The following is a 26,300-nucleotide window of genomic DNA, read 5'->3' on the forward strand; positions in this document are numbered from 1 at the left end:
TTCATCGACCAATACGCAGCGTGGAAGCTATATATAGACTATGTGGTGCCAGTTTACTCGTCGAAAACGTAAGTCTTAAAATGACTGCATTGTTTTCAAACATACTTTGTATCTCGTCATCTAGCCTGCGTGTGCTCTATAATGCTCCTTCTCCTAATGTTAGCCATGCCCTCTCGTCGTTTAGGTTTGTGTTTGCTAACGCATATATAATTTCATGAATGCATGATGAATGCATTCATACAATATGCTACTTCAAAGTGTCCTCGAGCTTCGTGGCGTATTATTTGATGCTGTCAGATGCTAATGCAATCCGAAGTGAGCACGAGTGTTGTGAAGTTGCAAGCGGTGGAAATGCGTGTAAAATGTAACATAAATCGGGCGAGTAACGGAGTGTTTTCTACGAGGCTAAATGTCGCAATGAGGATAAGCGAGGATGTCCAAATCGGTAACCGCGTGGTGTTTGCATCGCTATACTCATGAACGGCGTGACGTTTTCCATGTGCGTTACGCCCATTTGTGGGGGAAAACAGGCAATGCAAGTCAATTGGTGATGTTGGGGTTTAATAAACGACAGATACGGACCTGTAGATAGCGTTGTTCACGCGCAACATGCCGAAAACGTGTTGTGTTTCCGGCTGTACAAATAATATAGCCAAACAGCCGTGGCTGAAGCATGGGATGTGTTCATTTAGGCTAGCCGATGTAACATGTAAGTCAATGAGACATTCGGTTTGTTTTCACCCATAAAGGGGCGTAACGCAAATTTAAGAGCAAAGTACCCGGATGGCCGTTCATGAGTATTCCAGTCGCCGCGTGTCCGCGGTTAGGGAAATGTTTGTGGAATTCATATCAAGTTCCACTGCTGCTGTTTCTTTGCTCCCACTCTGAAGAACGACTTGCTAAACTGAAAGTAGAACGCCTACTAATATCTACTGTCTCTATGATGGAGCTGGGGGGAACAAACAGGAGGAGCAGTCCAGAGCTGAGCAGTCGTTTCTTTTTAACCCTTTTGACGCCACAGGTGTTATCTCTCCTAGACTCAGGTGCACTGCACTCCAATATTTATCCATTATAAAAGATGAATTGTTGGTCCATTTTTAATTTTTTATATTGAAGGTATTTCATGAAATGTCATCAAACTTTTCAAATAGGCCTATACACAATTTTGAAATTGTTTCAGTTTTGGATGACTTTTTGGTTAATGATGTTTTAAACTAATGGGTAGTGTGTGTGCGCGCAACCTCACTCTTTTTTGTTGTCATCTCTATGGTTAAATTAAGCACAACACTGACTATAGGTTATTAGAGTTTGGGCCCACCTATGCAGCAGCCAGATCAACTGAAAGAATATTTTAGCACATGGAGTTACACAGATGCTGGCTACTTGATTTGAAATTATAATGAATTATCTAAGGAAGGGGCCGATTTCATGAAAAAATACAGAAACCTCTTTGACAAGTCATGACAAACATCTGTTGCAGAAAGTGACTAGAGAGCAGGCAATGCGAATAAAATAACAGTTATCAGTGTGAATGTATGTATTACATTACATTATAACAATGTAATAACAATAGCAATATTATACTATGTAACACACACACGCACACCCGTGTAGTGGTATTAAATTTAATGTTGGAGGTCTTGAAAATGGTATTAAAAAGTATTAAATTGGGTGATGAAAAATGTGCAGATACCCTGTGTTAGAATCTGCTGCTGGCCCTTTTGCCAGAAATGACCCAGCTCAATTAGTGCACTGGGAGGAAGTGTTGTCAGCAGTGGTGAGTGTTTTTGACGAGTGACGAGATGCCAGCCATTGCTCATTTGGAAGGTGATGGGTAACGATGACTACGCTGTCTCAGCAAGCAATGGGCTTGAACAGGCACAATACTGAAAGAGCAGACAAGAAATTATTGCATCAACACGGTATAGCCAATCGTGACAGTCTGTTATATTGACCCGTTAAAACATGGTCTTATATTAGGTTCATTATAAGAAAACCCTAAGATAGTGTTATACATTTGCTGTTATCAGAATGGCATAACCAAGTCGTAGTGCATTACTGAAGGCCCTTTGTTATGTCATAGTAGAGTAGTACTATGGTAAGTAACCTTTCGATGGCTATGGTAAGGCGTGCATTATGGGATTAAGGTTCTTTCATTAGAAAGTAATCCTATATGGCTTTTTTTTCTCGACAAAGGTGTTCTCACCCCAAGGTCAACCTTCTCCACTCTGCACAGGAAACTGCAAATCAATACCAGTATTTGCCCTTATGAACAGGAATAAAAGGCTTAGGCACAGTGTTTGCAGACATGCCCTAACATGCACCGTAAGACAAGATGAGCAGGCTGCCACTGAGGCTGGGCTGTTAGTGCGTTACGCCCACTTGTGCAAGTGGCTGTGAGGATTCATATTGGTAGCAGGCAGCATCCAAGTGATGTCATCTATTTGATTCATTTGGAAACGTCTTCAGTTTGGTATTACATAGCACATGTATGCACACACTGCTTGAAAACAGTGGTGAGGTATCACGCTATGTGTGGAGCCAACATCTTTGGGTGGAGTACACAGGATGGAGTCACCAGGCTGTCACCCTAGAGCTGACTGACCTCTCTCTGGGTTTAAGCTGGGTTTTGTCTCAGTTCAGCTATCAATGGTGATAATCACTATCTGATGAACAGGGTGAAATATATTATTTTCGCTTCCTCCAAAAAACAACTATAAGTAGTTTTAATTGGAATCAAATTGATTTAGCATTGATCTCTCTAACTAGTTCTCAAATGCTATGTAGCAGCCTGCTGCCAAAGCGTTCACAGGTTAAGGGCAGTCTTGAAGATATTAGGTTTTTGGGTATTGCTGTTTTACTCTAAAAACAAAAACATTGCCTCTGTAACGGGCTGGATTCCAACTGCCTCAGGGAAGAAATGAGACTGGAATATGAATATAAATACAAACACACAAACAAACAACACTGTCTCCTGAATAACAAACAAACAACACTGTCTCCTGAATAACAATGTGATGGTTTGGGGCTTTGAATCAATGTGAGGACATACTTACTCACCGTGTCTGCTTCATCTGTTATGATGAGTTGGTTGCCATTTATTTATAGTCTTATCCAAGCATCTGTTAAAACGGAGGATGGTTATAAGACCTCTCTGTAGCACTTTAATTTTAACAGGGCTTTAGTTACAGTGTACTTACTCATTAGCTACAGTCAAATGAATAAAGCAATAGCATGTAAGGACAACTGTAGTACATGTTATTTCATCATATATTTTAGCCCTTCAGCATTATCTACGAGAATACTCACTGTAAGTTGGCGTTAGACCCACCAAAATCGATTCAAGGTCATGATGTTCCTCTGTGGTGAAAAGCAGTGTGGTTTTGATTCAGTGTATGTATAATGACATTTGACACATTTTGAGTGTGATGTTGTGTTGTGTAAGGGCACACTGCATACATTCGACCAACCATCATTTACATTCTTGTCCGTGTTTGACATGGGCAATGCTGTTGGTTGGAAAGGTTTTGTATTGGTGTGATTGCATCGTGTTTAGAAACGAGAAAATATAGACTTCACCAAAAGGTCATCATGGAAAATGTTTTTTTGGTGATTGACAGCATGGGTTTTATAGTGCTGATAGAAAGCTGTGTGAGTCAGTCTTATTTAGCTGACCTTGAGACATTTTGACATTTCTTTATGTATTGTAGGAAGTAATCCTCATCACTCTTTATTGCCTTAAAAATGTATACTCTGTTTTCATTTTCAGAAATGTCAGGTGAACATGACAGCATGTACTGGTGCTGTATGCTCCTCCTGAGCCCTGCAAGTTGCTGCCTCTCATCCTTAATGTGGCCTTTCTGCTTCTATTACAGATTCCTTTGTCAACAGTCAGGAATGGACATTGAGCCGATCAGTGCCAGAACTGAAAGTGGTAAGTTTAAAAAATCATGACATACATTATAGTAGTTTACTTATACATTACTTATAATGTTTTTTTGTCATTAAAATATACTATAAAATGGGAATTTATATTTTAAATGTCAAGCAGTTCCGATATCGAGTAGTGAATAGTTGATAACGGAATTTTTGATGTACGTAGCTCAATATTCCTAGGTTATTATTTTGTGTTTGTTTTGGTTTGAGCATGAGATCTGCCATAAATATCTCTTGGCTGTAATTGAGGCAATTTGGACTGATGCGGTTTTGGCCTTGGAAGTGAGGTAATGGATAGGAGGACAGAGCAACCTGTGTGCACACCTGTGAATACGCGATAACAAGCTCTGGCACCATGCGTTACGTCAGCACTTATTCTGAGCGGTCGAAGATTGTGAAAATCAATTTGACATGGATGGAAAATACCATTTTGGCCGTCGGCTGTAGCACAGAAATTGGAAGCCACTATGTTCTGGAAGTTTACTTTCAAAACCTGGAATAAACTCAGCACAGCATATGATACTAAATGAAACTACAGTATATCCATTATTTTTGTCATGGGTGTGTTTTTGTGATTTAGAAATGTGTTCACTTGTGAAACTTCTAGACCTCATATGCAATTAATGCACCCAAACACGACACTTGGGTATGTCATCCAGTGTCCGTTGTCATTACTGTGCTGGTTGTGACGTTGTTGCCAGTCACCATACATGTTGCAGTAGAAGTTAAGGACTGTATAGGGAACATGCATCAATAGACTGTGAATCAGGACTGAATTGTCTTTGAGTCTTTGGTTATGCACACACTAGTTTATACAACACTTTTAAAGTACATACATGTACATTTACCTGCAATCCATGGGAAACAATAGGAAAAAAGTAGTAGTAATACGTATCCGATTAACTACATTTTCAGTCAAGTGAGAAATGAAACATGTCTGAAGTAAGATAGTGAAGGTGGCCCTGCCGTGGCCCAACTGGTAGGGCGCTCGTCTACTATGCCAGTGATTCTCAAAGTGTGGTCCGGGGACCACTAGTGGTCCGCCACAGAGCTCAGGTGGTCCGCGAGGGGATTTCTACTTTTCCAAGATAAGCTAGCAGTAGGCTATATTTTTTTATCATTTTCATGTTTTCAACACAATAAGACAGGCTTATAATGTGAATAAAAAGTAAGTGATCTGCATAAAAATTAGCAGTGTCAAATTAGCATCCCTCAACTGCCAATTCAGTTGACAGGTGGTCCCGATATTTTTTGGGGGGGAAAAAGTGGTCCTCGGTCCTCGGCAGTTTGAGAAACACTGTACTATGCGGCTGGCCCGGGTTCGATACCCGGGTCCTTTGCGGGCCCTACCCCATCTCTCTCTCCCATCTCGCTTCCTGTCACCATCTTCAATATACTGTCATAAATAAAGTCTAAAACACCAAAATAGTGAAGTAGTGATTTATCACAGAATCTTCAACAGCAGTGGTGTATTGTTGTTCACAGTGACTTCCATTCTGCTCTTTCAGTTTTTAGGAAAAATCTTTTTCCAAACTGTCTTTCTATGTGTGTACCGTCGCATAATTACCACACAATTCTACAAGTGTAAATTGAACACGCAACACCAGGCAGTAAGTTACATGCCACTTTTCGGTATTTTCTTCTCACTGATCTCCCACGCTAACACTCCCATTATCTGGCTTTTTGGAAAGCCTTGCTGTGTAGCGTAGGATCTGCTGTTTCCTCCTCCGACTTTTAAGACTGTACACAGTTCTCTCCCCCCTGTAATTAGCACCAAGTGTACACTTGCCACCCACCCACTATCTGAAGCCAGAGGAGAGTGCAGTGCAAGAGGGGGTGGGAAAGGGAGTGGGCTGAGGCGGTACGTACGTATGCTACTGCCTTTGTTCTACCCAGACACACGGGCTCATCCACCCTGTAGCCCTTGAGAACCACCTTAGTGGTTGGTAATCCTGGAGGTGGAACAGTTACTGTACATTCCCCGGGCCCCGACCAATCACCACCCAGGCTGATCGCTCGCTGTGGTCTGTCTATGCCCACCCTTCGATGCCGGCGTAGCCAGCCAGCCACCCACTCAGCCAGCCCTTCGGCAGAGATCAGTCTGAGGAGGAGGATGAGGAGGTGGAGGAGGAGGTGTGGTAAAAGACGCTTAGGTGTAGTCTGCAATAGTTCATGAGTCTCCCTGCAGCTCTCCTGGCTACCCGGTGGGCATGGCTTTCATGTACTACTGCTAAAGCTAAGCACTGTAGTAGAGATGTCCGATATTGGCTTTTTTGCCGATATCCGATATGCCGATATTGTCCAACTCTAAATTTTCGATTCCGATATCGGCCGATGCCGATATATGTGGGTTATTTTTCCTCATCACAAATTTTAGGTAACATTACAAATCTGCTGCTGTGGAACAAAATATGCTTAATTTTATTGCAATGCCCCACTAGAAGCATTCTCGAATGCAACAAAGCTTTCCAAATATTAACATCGTCTGTGCAAAATAGAAAAATAATTCAGGAGAAAAGTGTACAGTAACTCAAGCATTATCATATCGGTTTTGATGGGTCAAAAATCCGATACCGATATTTACCGATATCACATTTTATGCTATTATCGGGCCGATAATATCTGTGGGCCGATATTATCGGACATCTCTACACTGTAGGGATCACTGTATCTCGCAGCCTCCCTCGTCCCAAGCTCTTGTTGTGCTGCTGCTGGTGAGGCTGTGTGTTTAGGATTAGATTAGATTGAGTCAAGCTCCTCAGGACACACCCCATTAGAGAGTGTGGCTGCCTGCAGTGCCTATACGCCAAACACTGTGGAGTTTATTGAGTTAGAATTCAAGGCAGAATACTGCTTTACCCCTTTAGTTCTACTTGGGCTTATGCCACTGTGAAGTCTTGGGCCTAATGACTTGTTCAGGGGTTCTCTGCAGTCAGGAGAGAGAGAGAGAGAGAGAGAGAGAGAGAGAGAGAGAGAGAGAGAGAGAGAGAGAGAGAGAGAGAGAGAGAGAGAGAGTTCCATTTTTATTGGACACCTGTGTGTTTGTCTCCCTGGTCTCAGGTGGTGGTGACTAAGACTGTACAGCAGGGTGGGGTGGAGAGAGGGGAATTTCTACCTGACTCAGTGTTTGTGTGCTAGATGGTTTTGAGTTGAAAACATCAGCTAATGCGTCCGTCTTACAAAGGATTATCAAAGAAAATCACAAGCACCATTTAGGACTTACCTTAGACATTACAGCCTATTAATTTCCGTCACTGATACAATACTGTATTTCTCGGTCAACACAGCTCTCATTTTAATGAGACATTCACAGTCAATGCCCTAGTGGTCGTCTGAGCTGATTCAGTGCCATGACGTAAAATGTCATCGTTTCCTAGTGACCGTTTGTCTCCCCCTCACCCCTCTTTTGAAAGCGAAAAGACTTCACCAAATGCGAAAGGTCTCGGGTGTCTCGGCCAGAACATCAGTTGGCTAATAATGGCCTCCAGCCGGGAGCTTGTCAGGTCACTGTGTAAATGTTGTGTGCTGTTGTCTGCTGTTGTCTGGCAGGGCATCGTGGGGAACCTTTCGAGCGGCAAGTCGGCCCTGGTGCACCGCTACCTGACAGGAACATATGTTCAGGAGGAGTCACCTGAAGGTAAGCACTACGCACACAGTCACCTGAGAAGTGTTGCTGCGTGTGTGTGTGTGTGTGTGTGTGTGTGTGTGTAGGGGGGGGTCTGTTTGTGCGTGCATGTGTGTGTGTGCGTGCGTTTGTGTGTGTGTGTGTGTGTGTGTGTGTGTGTGTGTGTGTGTGTGTGTGTGTGTGTGTGTGTGTGTGTGTGTGTGCGTGCCTGCGTGCGCGTGTGTGTGTGTGTGTGTGTGTGTGCGTGCTTGCTTGCATGCGTGCATGTGTGCAAGCATCTGGATGCGTGCGTGCAAACGTGTGTGCTTGAGCGTGCATGCATGTGTGCATGTGTAATAACTAAACTACAAATGAAACATTCCTTCCCTGAGAGTTTAGGGGTGGGTTTGGGCTGTGCTCAGTTTTATTATTATGGAAGGCCCCCACAAGCATAGACAGAGAACTGTATGTGTGTGTATGTGTGAGCTGATGGGGCTAGTCAGGTGTACTGTATGTTTTCAAAGACAACAAAAAGGATTTTAAGTGTGCAGACTTCTCACTTCGAAAACTACAGTTGGCCTTTGTCCTGCACCTTTTCCTGGAATGTGCACAATCCTCCCCTTCATCCCAGGTATACTGTATGTCCCATAACCTGGCCAACGCAGTAGAAGAAAAGAAACCAAGCCAGTAGGACTAGCATAATCACAGGCCAATTTAATTCCTAGTGTAAGCGTAGCAGAACAACCGGTGTCACTCTTTATTATGTTCTGTCACAGAAGAGGTGAACCTGAACGCTGATGAGATTAGTTTCATTGTTTTACATCTTCGCTGAGTTAATTGTTGAATCCCCGGCCCCATTCCTCTTCATTATCAAGGTTTTTTTTCAGGTGGTACATGGTCACATTGGTAATGGGAATGAGAATAGTAATGAGATTTTCTAACGTACACATACAATGACGTTGAACTCGTCAATGACGGGAGTTAATATGTAGAGCACAGGACAAAAGGCAAATGTATGAAAGCTTAAGTAGCATTACTTTATGTGGAAATTTGATGGCAGTGCCATCTATGCAGTACTCTGTGTGCACATGCACATTTTTTAAATAGTATATTTTTGCATTGAGGCATATAGAGAAAGGACATCCCCCAGTGTAATCTGTGATGTATGGAGCTGATATGGAACTCTGTTTTCCAGAATAGAGTGGGACCAAGATTACTAAGTCTCTGATAGGAGGCGAGATGGTGTACTCTTACAGACCTAAGCCCCATTGTCTTGCCCACTGGTGGAAACAGAGTGGCAGTGCAATAATGGAACTCTTTAAAAGTTTGTTTGAGATTCCGGAGTTAAAAGTTCCTCGATAAAGCAATCCATTTGATTCATGAACACAATAATTTCCACACACTTTATTTCCTCAGTTAAGCTTTAAAAAAAAGGGGGAAAAAATCTCAGGTCCCTGGTTACTGTTTGATAATTGGACAAACGGCATCTCAAGATTTATCTCGCCTTTTACTGTGGCTGTTATAATCGCGTTCTTCCAGCCTAGAAACAGAGCTGTGCGGGGCACATTATCATTCGTTGGATGTTGCTAGATGTAGTTTTCACAGAGGCTTTCATGTCAGGCTAGGAGGAAGCTGGTAGTGAATCATGGTATCGACTGTCTGGCCTTTCTCATTACTGTGGTAGTCATTTGCCAAGGCTGAGGTGTGTGTTGTATTCATATGTTGTAGACTAGAGGATTCCTTTTTTGTTTCGATAGACAGTAATTTGACATCTCATTCATTTTTCATGATTTATTGTGTTACTGCAAAGGATTCTTGTTGTTTTGTTGATTGGCAGATGCCTTGAAATTAGTTTATTTTTCCTTCTGTGTTTTTTTGTTGTTTTTGTTGTTGCTTATCGTTATTTTTCACACATTGGCTGGCGTATTGCGCCTCCTACAATTTCAAATGAAACATTGTTTAGATTCACACTTGTCATAATCTTTTAAACATTTGAACACTGTTGCTATGGCAACTGCTAGTGTGTCCTGCTGATTGTCGTATGTTTGAGTGAAATGTGTGTGTCTTATCCCAGTGGTCTGGAGTGTCTGTGTACAAATCTCGCTCTGAACTTAAGCCATATCTTTTGAAGTCTTGATCCTGTGCTGTGAACGTGAACACCTTTCTTGCCAGCTTTCTGTGTAAACCGCTTGCTTGTTGTACGTGTGCAGCCCAAAGCCTCTCAGACCGATGATTCCCTCATCCGACTCAAAGATGAATCGCATAATCCTTTCACAATATGCCTTTTTGGAAATTACTTTTTCCACCACTGAGGAAAAAGAAACAACAGGCCCCCAATCCTTTTGGCATGGGTGATTTGCTGCCAAGACAGCACAGTTCATACTGATTCTCAGAGAAAACATGACAAACCGTTAAATTCACACAGGCATGACACCTTGGTCAATGACAAATAACATTATATTTTGGGGTGCTGTAGCGCACTGTGCTAACACTATGCCATGTTGTGTATGTACTACCCACTCTTATGGATCAAATCCGGGCTGGGTCACTCCCCAAATCCATCTCTCTACCACATACTTCGTGTCACCACCTTCACTGGGCAAAAAGTACTAATGGTCTTACATTGCAATGCATTCCTCTTTTCTAATTGACCAGAAATTGTATGGGCAAACCAACCTCAACACACAACCTGAAATGTATGTCACTGTCATCTAATTCATTGTTTCCCAACCTTTTTTTGTCTTGCGTACCCCCTAAGCATCTTAGTTGTGCCATGAGTACCCCTAATTCACATACTGTATCGCTTTTTCTGTCCTGATGCGACTGCTCCATACATTTCTTATAATAATAACATTTTTCCAAGTACCCCCTGCAGTGTGCTCGCGTACCCCAAGTGGTACACGTACCCCTGGTTGGGAAACACTGATCTAATTGACGGTTTCTAATGTAGCCGCCATTTACTAATGCCTCATGCTTTGAGGGGAAACTTGCGTTACAGCATCTCCCACTATTGCCTTCAAAAAAAGCTTCAGCCATCCCTGTGAAAATCATGTCTCAAGGATGTTCTCAACCTGTGCTGAAGCTGTCTTGTTAGTGACAATTGATCAAGTAACAGTGCCATTTTGTATCATGCCCATTTGAGGTTTGGTGCAAGATGAATGGCCTGAACTGTCCCTTTTAAACAGGCTGGTGTGCTAATGGACTTTTTGAATTGGCAGGGAAAAGAAGGCTTCAGCTTTTGCTTAATGCATATATTTTGCTATAGTTATGCTCCCGTAAAACCAGCCGTATGTGCCCATATAGCTGATTTAGCAATAATGATGGTAAAAAGGATTCTGTTTTCATTCGGTGCAATCAAGTATTCATTTATGCAAGTCGAACAGTCAGCCATGATTATAGAACAGCTCACAGTTCTCATTGCAGGTGTTTTGTTGAACTTTTCTGTGGTTAGTGGATATTGCATTGTGCCAGTTTCGCTCAAACAATAATCAGTCAACATATAACATATTTCAATTGACTATGTATAGGCAAACAATAATATACTGTATCCTAATATATATAATAGTATACTGTTTCCTCTCAGCTTTGTTGGGCCCTACACCAGTGTTTCTCAACAGGGGTGCCGGGGCACCCTTGGGTGTCGTGGAAACGTGGCTGATAAATAAATTGTGTAATATAATACATATTTTCTAAATTGATAAGTTAATGCTAGTCAGTGGAATCTTTCATCTGCCATTTACGCCGTCAAAGTAAATATAGGTCGCCCAGTCAGCTGCAATTTCGAACATAGGTTGTGTGACGTCTCCAAATGTGTTACTTTTCTAAGCTTGTGTGGTATCGGATGCGATGCCATGTTACGGCTAGTTGGTTTGGGGTGCCTTGAAATTTTTCATGAACTGAAAGGGTGCCTCGCCTAAAAAAAGGTTGAGAAACACTGACCTACACTACAGTATATACAGCTCACATTTCTTTCTCTGCTTTGGTTGTATAAGCTGTATTATTTCCTCACCTTTGTTACCACATTCCAGTATGCAGCTCCATCTGTAACTTGATTCAGATATGAAAAGGCCATCAAACGTCACCATTGGCTGAAGGATGCTGTATTAACCCAAAGCAGATGTCTTTCAGTTATTTTTTTCATCACAGTGTCCATAAAGATTGAGTGAGCACTGCTCTTTGAAATTGGGCTGCCTTTGACACCCATGTCCTGTTTCTGTCCCAATTATGATGATGTGTTAAAAAAAATAATTTAATTGGAGCTGTCCTCAATGGGCTGACAAATTCATCAGACAGTGGTGTTAGAGCGTGTGGTTAAAAAAAGGAAGAGGATGGGGATGTTAGGCGAGAGACTGAAGACCAGCACACAACATGAACATGCAGAAACAAAGGAATGATATTCTGTCATTCTCTCTCTCTCTCTCTCTCTCTCTCTCTCTCTCTCTCTCTCTCTCTCTCTCTCTCTCTCTCTCTCTCATGCGCACAGCTGCGCCCACACACACACACACACACACACACACACACACACACACACACACACACACACACACACACACACACACACACACACACACACACACACACACACGTGCAAGCACACACACACAACTCACTTTCACATTTTCTTCCTCTCTGTGGCCTTCATATTAGAGAAAATGTGGTGCTTATCACTGCACTGCAGTAGGCTAGAAAATATTCTGCTGGTCTCTGGTTCTTTTTTTTGGTTGTGGAAAATGAAATGCGTACTCAGGAAGTATCACTCACAGCTGTGTAAAATAGTAAGAATCATGACTCAAATATTGCAAGGGAAACTGGCACAGCATGGCTGCATTTTCACCTCCTCACTTCCCAGAGAAAGCCCACAGAGATATGGTGGTCCCTCTTTGATCACGCTCCCTGTGCCCAATGTTCTGTGTGGCATTGATGGTCTCTCTTTTTTTAAATATACATACATATCCAGGATATATATATATATGTGTGTGTGTGTATATTTCTGGTGACTGAGTGATGCTTCTGAGCGTATTCCGCCCACCCCACACATGTCTCTGGCTGGTGCCTCGCTGTGAGTGGGCGTCTTGTGGGAAGTCCGCATACCAGTCCCAGTGGATGTGTGCCCAGCTGGACAAAAAAGCATAGGCCACCCATCAGATGGGGTGGGTGGGATGATGCATCGTGTATTTTGTGACCTATTTCTTTCTTGCTGGCTTTTTTAACACACTGTTGAAATTTACAACCATTCTATTCTACCTTTACCTTCAAGTGTTCTGTGTTTTGGCTGAGAATTCTGTGTATTTTAATTAGAAAAGTCGGAGGCCGTGGCTTCCATTGTTTGCATCCAATCAGTTTATTTGCCATCCGATGACATAATCCTTGTTGTCATCCAGTCTGTTGATCTCGTCCTCAGTATTCCATTTTATCCTCCCCGGTCTGGAACTTTGTCACTTTCACACGCAGAGATGCACACACATACAAAGATGCACGACTCAGAGGCACCGGGACACACCCAAATAAACAAGCATACGTACAGAGACATACAGAGACACCTACAGCCATAACCAAAGTTAGGCATAAACAAATCTCACAGTACTGTGCATAATGACAATAAAGGCTTTATGTTCTAGTCTATTCATACACACAAGACACGACATACAACCAGGGCTCTAAATTAACGGGCGCCAACACGCCAAATGCGGGTGAAAAATCATTTTGGCTGGTAGAAAAAATCATCCACTAGCCAAATTGGCCGGTAGCGCGTGCCCGACTGAACGTTAAACAGCTGCCCGCACAGATCTGTAGCTGCCGTCTGATGAACCTTAAAACGTCGCCTACATTACCCATGAACATTAGTCCTACCGTCATAATGTAGCCCACACCCATTGGCTGACCGTTAATCACAATAACAGGCAGCCTCACATCCATTGGCTGCGTGTTTGATACCCTCGCGCTGGAACTAGTGTTGATAAAATTTGTTCAATGAGCGGACTAGCGCGGATTACTTTGGTTCTGTAGGTTTTGGTCAGACGAAAAATAATGTGGCAGTGGTTAAAGCACGGTTATGTGTCAATGAATGCAAGTAATAGCAGCGTAACTGTTGTGACGGTGAAATAGAGTATTGGTGGAGAGGAAACGGTGTGAGTGAGTGGAGGGACAGGACAGCTGTCTGTCAAAACAGTGTCGTTGCCGTCAGAAGCCGTCTGATATTTGCGAGGTCCTCGCAACTACAAACGATGTAGTTGTCATTTCCTAGTAACGCCCACGCCATCGCAAAGACCCTGCACGAGTTTGACATGGATATACGAGTAAGTGGAAAAAAAATATAACAAAAACTAGCGACGAAAGTAACAAAGTAAGCATGGTCTCCGTGGGGTTATTGGATATCTAGTTGACATAGCGTAACGGTAATTGTCATTCCAAGCGCATCGTAAGTAAAGCTAATATTAATTTTACCTGGAGGAACCTGAAGGTGTCACGCAGCAGCAGCATAAACACACAATGCAGACATCATTCACACACTGTGTAGGTGTGTGTGTAGGTGTGTGTGTGTGTGTGTGTGTGTGTGTGTGTGTGTGTGTGTGTGTGTGTGTGTGTGTGTGCGTGCGTGCGCGCGCGGGTGTCTCCTATCCTTCTCCTCTCCGTCTCCTTCTCCTCCCTTCATCTTTTCTCCCCTTCACCTGTCTTCTGTGCATTGTCCATGGTATTTGGCCCACTGTGTGTGAAGTGATGCTGTGTAGGGGATATGAGGCTTTGCAGTGTTTGGTTGTGTGTTTGTTTGGCTAGTGTAAAGTCTGGTATGTGTGTGACATTAGTGTTGAAGGCATGCTGTGTTTGTGTGAGTTGTAGGCCTATACTGTATGTGAGGTTTGGGTGATGGTGTGTGAGGTAATAGGCTAGTGTTTGGCTGTCTGTGCAGTATATGGAAATGGAATGAAAAATAATGAAATGCAGGTAATAAAAATATAATTACTAAATAATTATAGAATGGACTGAATTATATTGAGTATAATATTTATATTGTTTATCTGTGTTGAGGACATAGCCTAGTTTAATAAAATAATTAAAAGCATCATAATTAACACATGGTTTATTTTGGTGAGAAAAAAATGGCTAGTTGACCTTCCATTTGGCTAGTAAGAAAAAATGTCTACTAGCCAAATTGGCTGGTGGTGGGAAAAGTTAATTTAGAGCCCTGCATACAACACCTAACACTCTGATGTTCTGTCGACACGACTTCCCCCTAGGATGTAACACATGACTACCCCTTCCAGATTAGTCACAACATTTCTCCTTGGTCAAAGGTCATGGTCAGCAGGACACTGGTAGCTCCTTTCAACAAAGCATCCCATCAACAGAACAACAATAAACACACAGATTAAACTGTGATCATTATGATCCCAAAGCTGAGCTTCTTATGGCCAAAGAGGAGGGCCTGTAGAATTCTGATGGTTTTTATTTATGAAATTCATTAATTTGGCAAAAGTAATAAACACTGTCAACTGTGTCTGCTCAGAGTAGGGTATCTGCTACAACTATTTGTCTAATCTTAGTGTCCACTTGCTCCACTACATGGAGTACGTATTATGCAAAATAGATATGCCTTGATGTCAGTAATTAAGCCAATCTATATATCACACACATGTACGCAAAAGTACAAGGACGAGCACTCACATAAACAACACTCAACAACTGTTCTGCTCCTATCCCAAAACAAAGCTAAACAAATTATGATGGGAACGGAATGCAAAGCATACAGTTCTTCTCATCTCATGCAACTTTCGTGTTAACATTATTATTATCCTAACAAAAATAGTTATTACCTGCTTATGGTTAGAATTTATTATTTAAGCCATCAAACCAGATGAAGATTATGCACCTTGGTTGTTGCTATGCATTCCCTTTCAAAAGTCCAAGTTCAACCCTGCTTCTTTCAGAACTACATCCCCAGTTTGCCCTGAGAGGTGGACACCAGAAAGTCATTACCACATTCACTAGGGCTCTACTGCATGTGGGAAATGTGCCCTTAGTTACCAGCTGTTGTCATGGGATTTCAGTTAGAACATGGATGGGCCACCAGGAAAGACCTATTCAGTGTATGGGATTGGAAGAGACAGAATGTGACGGGTCTGTTCAATTAGCTGGATTGAAACAGAATTATACTGGAAAAGATTGGCCCTAATTTAAGCCCTACTGCATGTACAAACCCCAACTCCGATGAAGTTGGGACGTTTGGTAAACAGTGAATAAAATCAAAATGCTATCATTTTCAAAACACTCAATCTATTCATTAGATGGAGAATAGTGAAAAGACAACATATTAAGTGTTAAAACCGAGAAAAAATATTGTTTTGGGGGACATATGTACTCATTTCTAATTTGATAAATCCAACACGTCTCAAAAGAGTTGGGACGGGGATCAGTGAAATTTAGTAAACATCCAAATAAGATAAAACAACAAAGAAGAACATTTCAAAAAGAATTGTACTGACGGACAATATAGGTGTCCAGGTATAAGATCATCACAGAGAGGCTGAGTCACTCAGAATTAAAGATGCAAAGGGAATAATTACCATAGTTATTACATACATTTTTGAATTCCCTTTGATTCACCATGATTGAGTGTATATAAGACATATTTTTGTTAATAAAATCATTGTATAGGTTCATGACATCATGAAATATATATTGGCTATAGTCTCACTCTAATTCCTGGAGTGCTAGAGCTATTGAAAATTGACCATATTAAGAATGCTTAATGCATGAAAATGACACAGGGGTTTAACATTCTCCTAAGCACCTGAGCTCACTTGAAATAGACCCAGAAGACATGGGAAACTGTCCTTTGCTTACAGAAGTCAGCAGAAGTTGTAGAAGGCCATTCTTTTTGACAATAATAGAGCACTGCACATCCTGTGCTACAGTGAAAATGGACCATCCAACTTGTGTTAGTGCTAGCTTCAAAAGTCAGCCTCCATGATGGCATGCGGGTGCAGTAGTGCATTGGTTAAGATGTTCTCACTCATCTGTAGAGTTAAATACAGTGCTGAATGGTATAAATGGGTTTTAAACAGCATGAAAAGCCACTCATGCATTATATTTTGAAGGGAGATCTTCGATTACTGCCACATAGTAAGGTCAAATTGCATTCTCTACTATGTTTTAACAGTTTGGCTCCATCATAAGGACCAGCATGTGATAAAATGGTGGGTTTTTGGTCAAGACCTGTCACACTGTAAGCACTACAGAAAGGAAAACATTGCAAAACATGACAAGGAATACACCCACCATTTAAGCTGGTGAAATCATGTCCAAGATAGGAATTAACACTGTTTTTTATATAAAATCATCTCATCGGTTAATGTATTTAACTGTTAAGTGTTGTCTTTTGTTTTGTTTTTAGTCTTCCTCGACATTTGCTTCCATTTATTGTCCCCGTCCCAACTCTTTTGAGACGTGTTGGATTTCTCAAATTAGAAATGAGTACATATGTCCCCCAAAACAATATTTTTTCTCGGTTTTAACACTTAATATGTTGTCTTTTCACTATTCTCCATCTAATGAATAGATTGAGTGTTTTGAAAATGATAGCATTTTGATTTTATTCACTGTTTACCAAATGTCCCAACTTCATCGGAGTTGGGGTTAGTAAACAACCAGAATGTGTATCTCTTTTGTGTTTTCTGCTTTCTATTACAGTTTTTCTCGATTGCCTCCATACAAGTTCTGGTACTTCACACACAATTCTCGGAACATCTCACCCATTTCCCAACTCCCCTAACCAATGTCACTGAACACTAAACACAATTCCTACTTAACACTCAAATTCCAGTTTTAAAACACACTCTTTTCACACCATTACACACAATTCTCTGGATTACACTCAATTTTCATAAAGAAAAACACTGGGTTTCTCATGGAACACACTGTCATTCACAACACTACAATCAACTGCAACTATGTTCACTTCCTCATCACATGGGCAAACTCTCTTCATACCGGTTTACAATCTGAAATCATCACCCCATAAGGACACACATTGCATGTCATATTGATGAAAAATGAGTGGATGCAAGGAGAAAACCCATTTGTTTAGTTTTTGAACTCAAAAATATACTTTCATGTGGTTACCCAATATTTTACAATACATGTAAAATATATACACGTCTGTGTACTCCGAGTCTCAAAACAATATTTCAGTATTTTACTACAGAAAAATACCCTCTTTAGTATCTTTGTGTTATTTTTGTGAAAAAGACATAAAAATCTTTCTGTTTCTGTTTGTGTGTTGTGGGAATGAAGTTTTTCCAACTTATGTCACAGTATCCATGCAATCCAGAACAAAAAAAGCCCAAGTTACTGGGAGAAATTAGTTTTACCCTGTTCCCAACAGTGTTTTAATGGGTCTGCAAATGTGTATTGTAGTGACTGTCTGTGTGTGTCATTTGACGACAAAATGAGGTTTTTAGAAGAGAGTACATTGTTTTGAGACAAGACGTGCATTTTTCAGAGGTAGTGAAGAGTTTGGCCCGTTGTGTGTGAGGTTTGGAGATTTGTGTGTAGAGTTTTGAGAATTCGAAGACCGATTCCGAAAATTGTGTGTAGGCAATCGAGAAAAACTGTAATGCTTTCTTTCCCTTTCTGTTCTTTCCCTTTCTGTTCTCTCCCTTTCTGTTTGCCCCTTCTCTGTCTTTCACAGGAGGCCGGTTTAAAAAGGAGATTGTTGTGGATGGACAGAGTTATCTACTTCTAATCAGAGATGAAGGAGGACCCCCAGAGCTACAGGTAGACCTGCTTTATCTTTTTATCTTTTTAATCCCTCTCTGAAATCGGGCACTTTCATCATGACATTATAGTTGAACTATTAGGACAAAAAAACCCACTTTCCAGATTCTCCCAATTAAATGTTGAAACTGAGACAGATTGCCAAAAGTTATAATAGCAACCACATGGGAACAAGTCATTATTCAGGGGCAGTGAACATAGTTTTGCCATTATTATAGGTGCGTGCCTGCGTGCGTGCATACGTGCGTGTGTGTGTCCACGTACGCGTGTGTGTCTGTGTCTCTGTCTGTGTGCGTATGTGTATATGCACTTGCATGTGTGTGTGCAGTGAACATGGCCACATGTGTGTGTGTGTGCAGTGAACATGTCCATGAGTGTGTGTGTGTGTGTGCAGTGAACATGTCCATGAGTGTGTGTGTGCAGTGAACACGTCCATGTGTGTGTGTGTGTGCAGTGAACATGTCCATATGTGTGTGTGTGTGTGTGTGTGTGTGTGTGTGTGTGTGTGTGTGTGTGTGCAGTGAACATGTCCATGTGTGTGTGTGTGTGTGTGTGTGTGTGTGTGTGTGTGTGTGTGTGTGTGTGTGTGTGTGTGTGTGTGTGTGTGTGTGTGTGTGTGTGTGTGCAGTGAACACGTCCATGTGTGTGTGTGTGTGTGTGTGTGTGTGTGTGTGTGTGTGTGTGTGTGTGTGTGTGTGTGTGTGTGTGTGTGTGTGTGTGTGTGTGTGTGTGTGTGTGTGTGTGTGTGTGTGTGTGTGTGTGTGTGTGTGTGTGTGTGTGTGTGTGTGTGTGTGCAGTGAACACGTCCATGTGTGTGTGTGTGTGTGTGTGTGTGTGTGTGTGTGTGTGTGTGTGTGTGTGTGTGTGCGCCATAGCTGGTGTCCAGTAGCAGTATAATGAATGAGCCACATCTACCTGTAGCACCAGTGCCACATGCATCATCCCAGCTGCCGTTACAGTACAGCACAAGCACACTGCCCTGCAGTCATGGCGGAGGGGAGGGGAGAGGAGGGGAGAGGAGGGGAGGAGAGGAGGGGTTGAGGAAAGGAAAGGGGAGGAGAGGAGAGTAGAGAAGAGAAGAGAAGAGAAGGGAAGGGAAGGGAAGGGAAGGGAAGGGAAGGAAAGAGAAGAGAAGAGAAGAGAAGAGAAGAGAAGAGAAGAGAAGAGAAGAGAAGGGAAGGGAAGGGAAGGGAAGGGAAGGGAAGGGAAGGGAAGGGAAGAGAAGAGAAGAGAAGAGAAGAGAAGAGAAGAGAAAGAGAAGAGAAGAGAAGAGAAGAGAAGAGAAGAGAAGAGAAGGGAAGGGAAGGGAAGGGAAGAGAAGAGAAGAGAAGAGAAGAGAAGAGAAGAGAGAAGCTAGCTGTGCCTTTGGTTTCCCATGCAGCTACTCTTAATTAGAGGGCTCCTTTGCAGATCCCCCCGGCAGGTGGCCCAGCAAAAACTGTAGGACTGAAATTCTCGACAAACCTGACTTTGCGTGTGTGTGCGTGCGTGTGTGTGTGTGTGTGTGTGTGTGTGTGTGTGTGTGTGCGTGTGCGTGTGCGTGTGCGTGTGCGTGTGCGTGTGCGTGTGCGTGTGCGTGTGCGTGTGCGTGTGCATGTGTGCGTGTGCGTGTGCATGTGCGTGCATACATGTGTTGATTGGTGTCTGGACAGACAAGAGACAGTTGTGCATTAACAAGTCAGATCAGAGCATTCGAATTGAGAAAACTATAGTGTTTCTCTGTGTTTCTCCGCGCTGTGTGTCTCAAGACGTCCAGGTGCGGATGTAATGTTTTGCTCATTTAAACTTTCCAAAAAAATACACCACTAGTTGCTTGTATATTGCTACCAATTTACTGCAGTGATATTTATCATTGTGGGTCTGGACTTTCTTCATGTCATGAACTTGTCAGTGTAGTTTTTCCAAACAAAACTGTTGGCCTTTAAATGTCAACAGCAGATATTTTCCATCCACCAATTACTGTCAATCACGCCATTAGACAGCTAATAATAGACACTATCTATACTCTGCAATTGCACACAATCTTCCTGTCAGACCATTGGACACAAAGGTCCATTACCTAGACTAGTCATGGAATTCAGAGTTGTGAAAACCAGGGTTCCCGGAAGTAGATTTGCCACTTGCTTCCACGTAGATTGAATCAGTGCCCAGAAGCATCTTTCTTTTTATAGACTAACACAGAACCACTACATAACAAGCCAAAATTAAGGAGAAACTAACATTTCTGGGTAATTACCAACAAATATATGCACTTAGCAATTGGCTTATTTGAGTTTAATTCAATTAAATTCTCTGACAATACTTAAATCTGTGAAATAAGACCTATTTGGGGATATGGGCTATACCAGTGGTTCTCAACTGGAACAGTCTTGGAACCCACCATTTTCTACTCTCATTCGGTCGCGACCCAATTTTTTAGCGTTCAAGTCAATTCAATGCAATTCTCAAAATGTAACCAAGACTCGAATGACTGGTTGCACGCTATCTATCTCGCATAAATATTCAGATTGTATCTATGACGACAGATGACACTGAGTTCACTAGCCTATCAAAATGAAAGTTGTAAATTGTTGTAGGAAAAGTTGGATTTTTTTTTTTTTAGAAATAAGGTTTTTTTACACCAAGGCTCCGCGACCCACCTATGACCCCTCCGCGACCCACTTTTGGGTCGCGACCCACCAGTTGAGAAACACTGGGCTATACTACACCATGCTCTGGAAGCCACTTCCTGGCACTAACAGAGCTGGAAGTGAGCACCATGAGCAGCCCTCTGAGCCGTAGAAACTGACACAGAGCGATCAATGGGATAATCTTTACTCTTCCATTAGAGGGCTCCGCCAATACCTTGTCCATGCCTTCAACATGTTTGTGAAACACATTGTGTTGTGCCTTTTGGATGTTGCAGCATATTTCAAAGTTCCAATAGAGTGTGTGTTGCGTGTTAAATTAATGTTTTTATGTGTTCATAACTACGTTGTTTTGGGATGATGCAACCTCAGTTAGTCAGTTATAGGCAGCCGATAACATTCCGCAATGCAAAACTCTGATTAATGTCGTGGCAACCAATGATTTCAAGTGCTGTGCTGTTGATGTAGCCACACTGCCCTCTTCTGGTAGCTAGAGGTACTGGCTTTGAGTTCAAATTTTAAAAACAGTTGATTATTATTGACTTTCATTGAAGAGAGTACGGCTGTGGAATCCCAACTGTGGATATGAATCATTAGCCCATATCAGTTTATATATATTATTCACTGAAACTTAAGGGCTAAAACAAGCAAAGTATAAATGCAATTGACAGACACTATAGATCCCTCACGAATTGAGATTGAAGAGGATCTTCATTTTGTCATTGATAGCAGATTGTTGGTTAGCGACTGCGTTTGAGCGTGTGTCACACCACCAGATCACTGACAGTAGGTGTTCTGCTCTCTTGTCTCCCTGTCTCTGCCAGTTTGCTGCCTGGGTGGACGCGGTGGTGTTTGTCTTCAGCCTGGAGGACGAGATTAGCTTCCAGACAGTATACAACTACTTCCAGCGTCTGTCCAGCTACAGAAACACGAACGAGGTGCCGATGGTGCTGGTCGGTACACAAGGTAAGTTGTGCAGTTCATTAGTGTATTAGCTCCTTAGTACATTCAAGAGGAAACATTCAGCTGCCTGTCACATGTCATGATCTGTGGCATGTTCTGCCCTAGTGTTCACATATTCTCTCTCTCTCTCTCTCTCTCTCTCTCTCTCTCTCTCTCTCTCTCTCTCTCTCTCTCTCTCCCTCTCTCTCTCTCTCTCTGTCTCTCTCTCTCTCTCTCTCTCTCTCTCTGTCTCCCTCTCTCTCTCTCTGTCTCCCTCTCTCTCTCTCTCTCTCTCTCTCTCTCTCTCTCTCCTCCCAAGATGCCATCAGTGCCACCAATCCCAGGGTCATTGATGACGCTCGTGCAAGAAAGCTGTCCAATGACCTGAAGCGTTCCACCTACTACGAGACCTGCTCCACCTATGGCCTAAACGTGGAGCGAGTCTTCCAGGATGGTGAGTGACTGTGTACCGTATGGAAAAAAAGCCCTGAGTTTGCATTCAGGCGATTCACTTTTGACCCCTTGATGCACCTGTTTCTCCTACTGTTTTCCCGTTTCCTGCCAAATTAAACAACATATGGATGTAGCATATGCGCCTTTTACCCTGCATCCTATAATTCAGGGTTTCCCAAACTGGGGCAGGGGTGGAGCTGAATAGAGCAATGACTGAGATGTGTGTTTTTATACAGCATTAACGTCACGAACATTATATAGTTTTTAATTTGATTTGCTGAATTGTATGCTGGAAGAATCCATCTGAAGTGTAATTTTCAACCCCTAGACTTGTCATGCAACAAGTTCCATTGTAATGATGGCTGAAAAAACGTTATGTCTATTGGAAATGAGGATTGCCCAAAATGTGTGGCTGTGTAACATTCGCCTAGGGTGTGCACAAACCCCATTGAAATGTAAAGGGCCGTACACACACGTCGCTGCTAGTTACTCGCTCAGCGGATGAAGTCAATAGAATGTCTACGTGTTCCAGCGAGTCTCGCTGGCGAGTAGGCGAGGAGAGTACAAGCGATGCGATGTGGGCGGGTTCCGAGATAAACTTATTTTATCTTCGAGCGAAGCGAGTAACCAATTGGAATGCAGAATACAGATTATTGACAGGTGACGTTGCCCCTGTGGTGTTCTGACCAACCAACTTCTGAACGCCATCACACTTTGAAGTGTTGAGGAAAATACATCCAATACAGTGTACACCATCAAAGGCTCATATGCATGGTTGTGCACAGCACACGATCAACGTTAAACAGCGCAGGCCTACATTTTGTTTCGTACGGACGTTATTGGCGCGGACAGCGGGAACCATGACAACCAGTAAACAAAATCACCCAGAGCGAGTGGCAAGTAGGCGAGTGAGCAAGTAGCGAGTAAATAGCAGCGACGTGTGTGTACGGCCCTTAAAAGGGGGTGCACAGGGGGGAAACTTTGGGAACCACTGCTATAATTCACACTGAGCTGGTCACGCAGTAAGTGTACTATGCAGCAAGGTCAGCTTAGGGAACCCTACAGGCCTCCATAGCCCAATTCCTATTAAACACCATCTTGTCTCATCTTGACTTGAAACCCTCTTGGAGGCAGAGAGGAGGGGGGGGTGGGCGGTGGGGGGGTATTCACTTTGCTCTGTTATTTTGCCATGGCATCTGGAGTTTTGTTCTTACTCTCAGTAATTGCATCCTGAGGCAGCGTTTAAATAATGCAGAGATGCCAGCGCCTCACTCTCTATCACGCGCTAGCTCTCTTGCACACTGATTTCCCGGAGAAGAGCGGGGGCATCACCGCCTCTGTCATCTGTAGGAGATGCTTTCCGTTTCCCCCTTTTCCCCCCAACACCACTCTCTCTATCTATCTATTTAATCTATCTATCTCATAACACTCCTACACTCTCGCACACTATGTCTTTCTTTTCTTTCTTTCTTTCTTTCTTTCTTTCTTTCTTTCTTTCTTTCTTTCTTTCTTTCTTTCTTTCTTTCTTTCTTTCTTTCTTTCTTGCCTTCTCTCTCTCCCTATCTCTAGCACACGCACACACACACACACACACACACTGGCAAGCGCGCACACACACACACTGGCACACGTACGCACACGTACGCACGCGCACACGCACACACACACACACACACACACACACACACACACACACACACACACACACACACACACACACACACACACACACACACACACACACACACACACACACACAATCTCACTCACTCTGATGCTGTCTGATCTCTGATCTGTCTCTTTCTCTCTCTGACTCCCTCTCTGCCACTCACTCTGTCTATCACTCTATAGACTTTTCATCACTCGTTCTGTAGAAGACAGGAGGACCATTAGATGTCTTCTTGTGCCTGTTTAGTAGTCTTCACGAGTCGTCGTCTCCACTTCTCTGCTGCCATCTCATTGCTGCCACAGGTGGTGACAGGCCCGCCCATAAGGGGGAACAAAGGGGTATGTTGTCCCGGGCCCAGGGAGATAGGGGGCCTAAATTGGGTACATTGTATGTATTGGGTAAGGGGCCCTTTTGGATGACTTTGTCCTGGGCCCTGCAAAGGCTGTCAGCAGCCCTGGGCAGTGGTGTCTGCGTTACGTCGCTCATCCGCTTCTTCGCCACTTGCCCTTTATCTGTCCGTCACCCTCATTCTGTCTCGCCTCCCCCCTCCCCCCCCTCTTCTTTCTCTTCTCCCCCCGTTTTGGCATTCATATTTCATTTTGTCACTGCAGCCTGCCCACCCGAAGCCTGGCTGGCAGCGGGGCCGTCGAGGCTAACGATTGCTCTCGCTGTCTGCATGGCAAATTAGCTGCTCGTCTGCTGAGTCATGTTATGCCTTCGTTCTGCCTCTTGTCCTCTTTCCAACACATGGTAATCTGCGAATGCCGCGTCATCGCGAGCACAGAGGTCAGGCGGCAAACTTTGGCTACCCCCGTGTTGTTCCCGTCACTGCAGAGACTGAGCATGAGTGGGAGTATGTAGAGCAACATCATCAGGGCCACCGACAAGGGGGGACAAAGGGGTATGTTGTCCCGGGCCCTGGGAGATAGGGGGCCCAGAATTGGGTGCCCATTACATTATATGTGTTGGGTAGGGGGGCCCTTTCAGATGACATTGTCCCGGGCCCAGCAAAAGCTGTCAGCGGCCCTGAACATCATATCAGGAGAGGAGAGGGAATCAAGGCGTGGGGGTGGATACAACTGAACTGGGCCCAATATTTTGCTGATTCATTTTGAAGAACTTTGTTTTGTTTTGGGCACAAACGGTTGTTTTAGTAGTACATTGGTGTTTCTGCAGTTCAAAATATGGCTCAATGCCTCGTATCTCACTTCTGGCATTGGGAAATGCCATGCACGTACGTCAAGTTAACATACAAGTCAAGTTAAGTCAACACATACAAGTCAAGTTAAGTCAAGTCAGCTTTTATTGTCAGTTTCTTCATATACACAGGTCATACAAGGAAATTGAAATTATACCAATAAAGTTAAGTATATATATACCAATAAAGTTACTCTACTCTACTCAACCATGAAAGAACATGGACATACACAGGACTGACATTTACAAACTGACAATCAAAGTGCAAGACAGGACAGTAACAGTGATGGATCGATAACAGTAAAGTGATAAAGTAATAAATAATAAATAATAACAACTGTCCAAGTCAATTATAAACGTACACGTACTGTAAGTACTGTATATGGGAATGCAATGCATAAAACCTGAACTCCATGACATACATAGTCATCAAATTTCAACAACTTTTCCTAGTCATGGGTGAGCGGTTAGGGCGTCAGACTTGCATCCCAGAGGTTGCCAGTTCGACTCCCGACCCGCCAGGTTGGTGGGGGGAGTTATCAACCAGTGCTCTCCCCCATCCTCCTCCATGACTGAGGTACCCTGAGCATGGTACCGTCCCACCGCACTGCTCCCCATGGGGCGCCACTGAGGGCTGCCCCCTTGCACGGGTGAGGCATAAATGCAATTTCGTTGTGTGCAGTGTTCACTTTTGTGCTGTGGAGTGCTGTGTCACAATGACAATGGGAGTTGGAGTTTCCCAAATGGGCTTTCACTTTCACTAAAACTGGGATGTGTATCTTGTTCTCTCTCGCTACAGTGGCCCAAAAGGTGGTGGCCCTGAGGAAAAAGCAACAGTTATCCATTGGCCCATGCAAGTCCCTCCCCAACTCTCCCAGCCACTCATCTGTCCCCAACGCATCCATACCGCCCGTCCACATTAATCAGGTAAGCTCTCTTTCCGCCGCTCATGTAGAATTCTTCTTTTGCGATACAATACAATACAATCTGTATTTATCTAGTGCAATATCACAACTGAAATTGTCTCAAAGCGCCTTCAAAATACACATACACACACTTTCCCACATCCACACACCAGCTCTGGATGTCTAGTATGTTG

At 43.1% G+C, this 26,300-nt stretch overlaps 1 protein-coding gene across 2 annotated transcripts in view; it reads left to right on the forward strand.

Moving 5' to 3' along the window:
• The window catches only part of LOC134465831 (arf-GAP with GTPase, ANK repeat and PH domain-containing protein 3-like), a 125,558-nt gene that overhangs the window by 12,656 nt on the left and 86,602 nt on the right, over nt 1-26,300 (forward strand). For both annotated transcript variants that reach the window (XM_063219722.1, XM_063219721.1), the window contains exons 2-7: nt 3,876-3,934; nt 7,486-7,573; nt 18,228-18,313; nt 21,765-21,906; nt 22,202-22,336; nt 26,001-26,128. In XM_063219722.1, coding sequence (XP_063075792.1) covers nt 3,876-3,934; nt 7,486-7,573; nt 18,228-18,313; nt 21,765-21,906; nt 22,202-22,336; nt 26,001-26,128 — 638 coding nt within the window. The remainder of the gene's footprint in view (nt 1-3,875; nt 3,935-7,485; nt 7,574-18,227; nt 18,314-21,764; nt 21,907-22,201; nt 22,337-26,000; nt 26,129-26,300) is intronic.

The sequence above is a fragment of the Engraulis encrasicolus genome, chromosome 16 (genome assembly GCF_034702125.1).
Source record: "Engraulis encrasicolus isolate BLACKSEA-1 chromosome 16, IST_EnEncr_1.0, whole genome shotgun sequence".
NCBI lineage: Eukaryota > Metazoa > Chordata > Actinopteri > Clupeiformes > Engraulidae > Engraulis > Engraulis encrasicolus.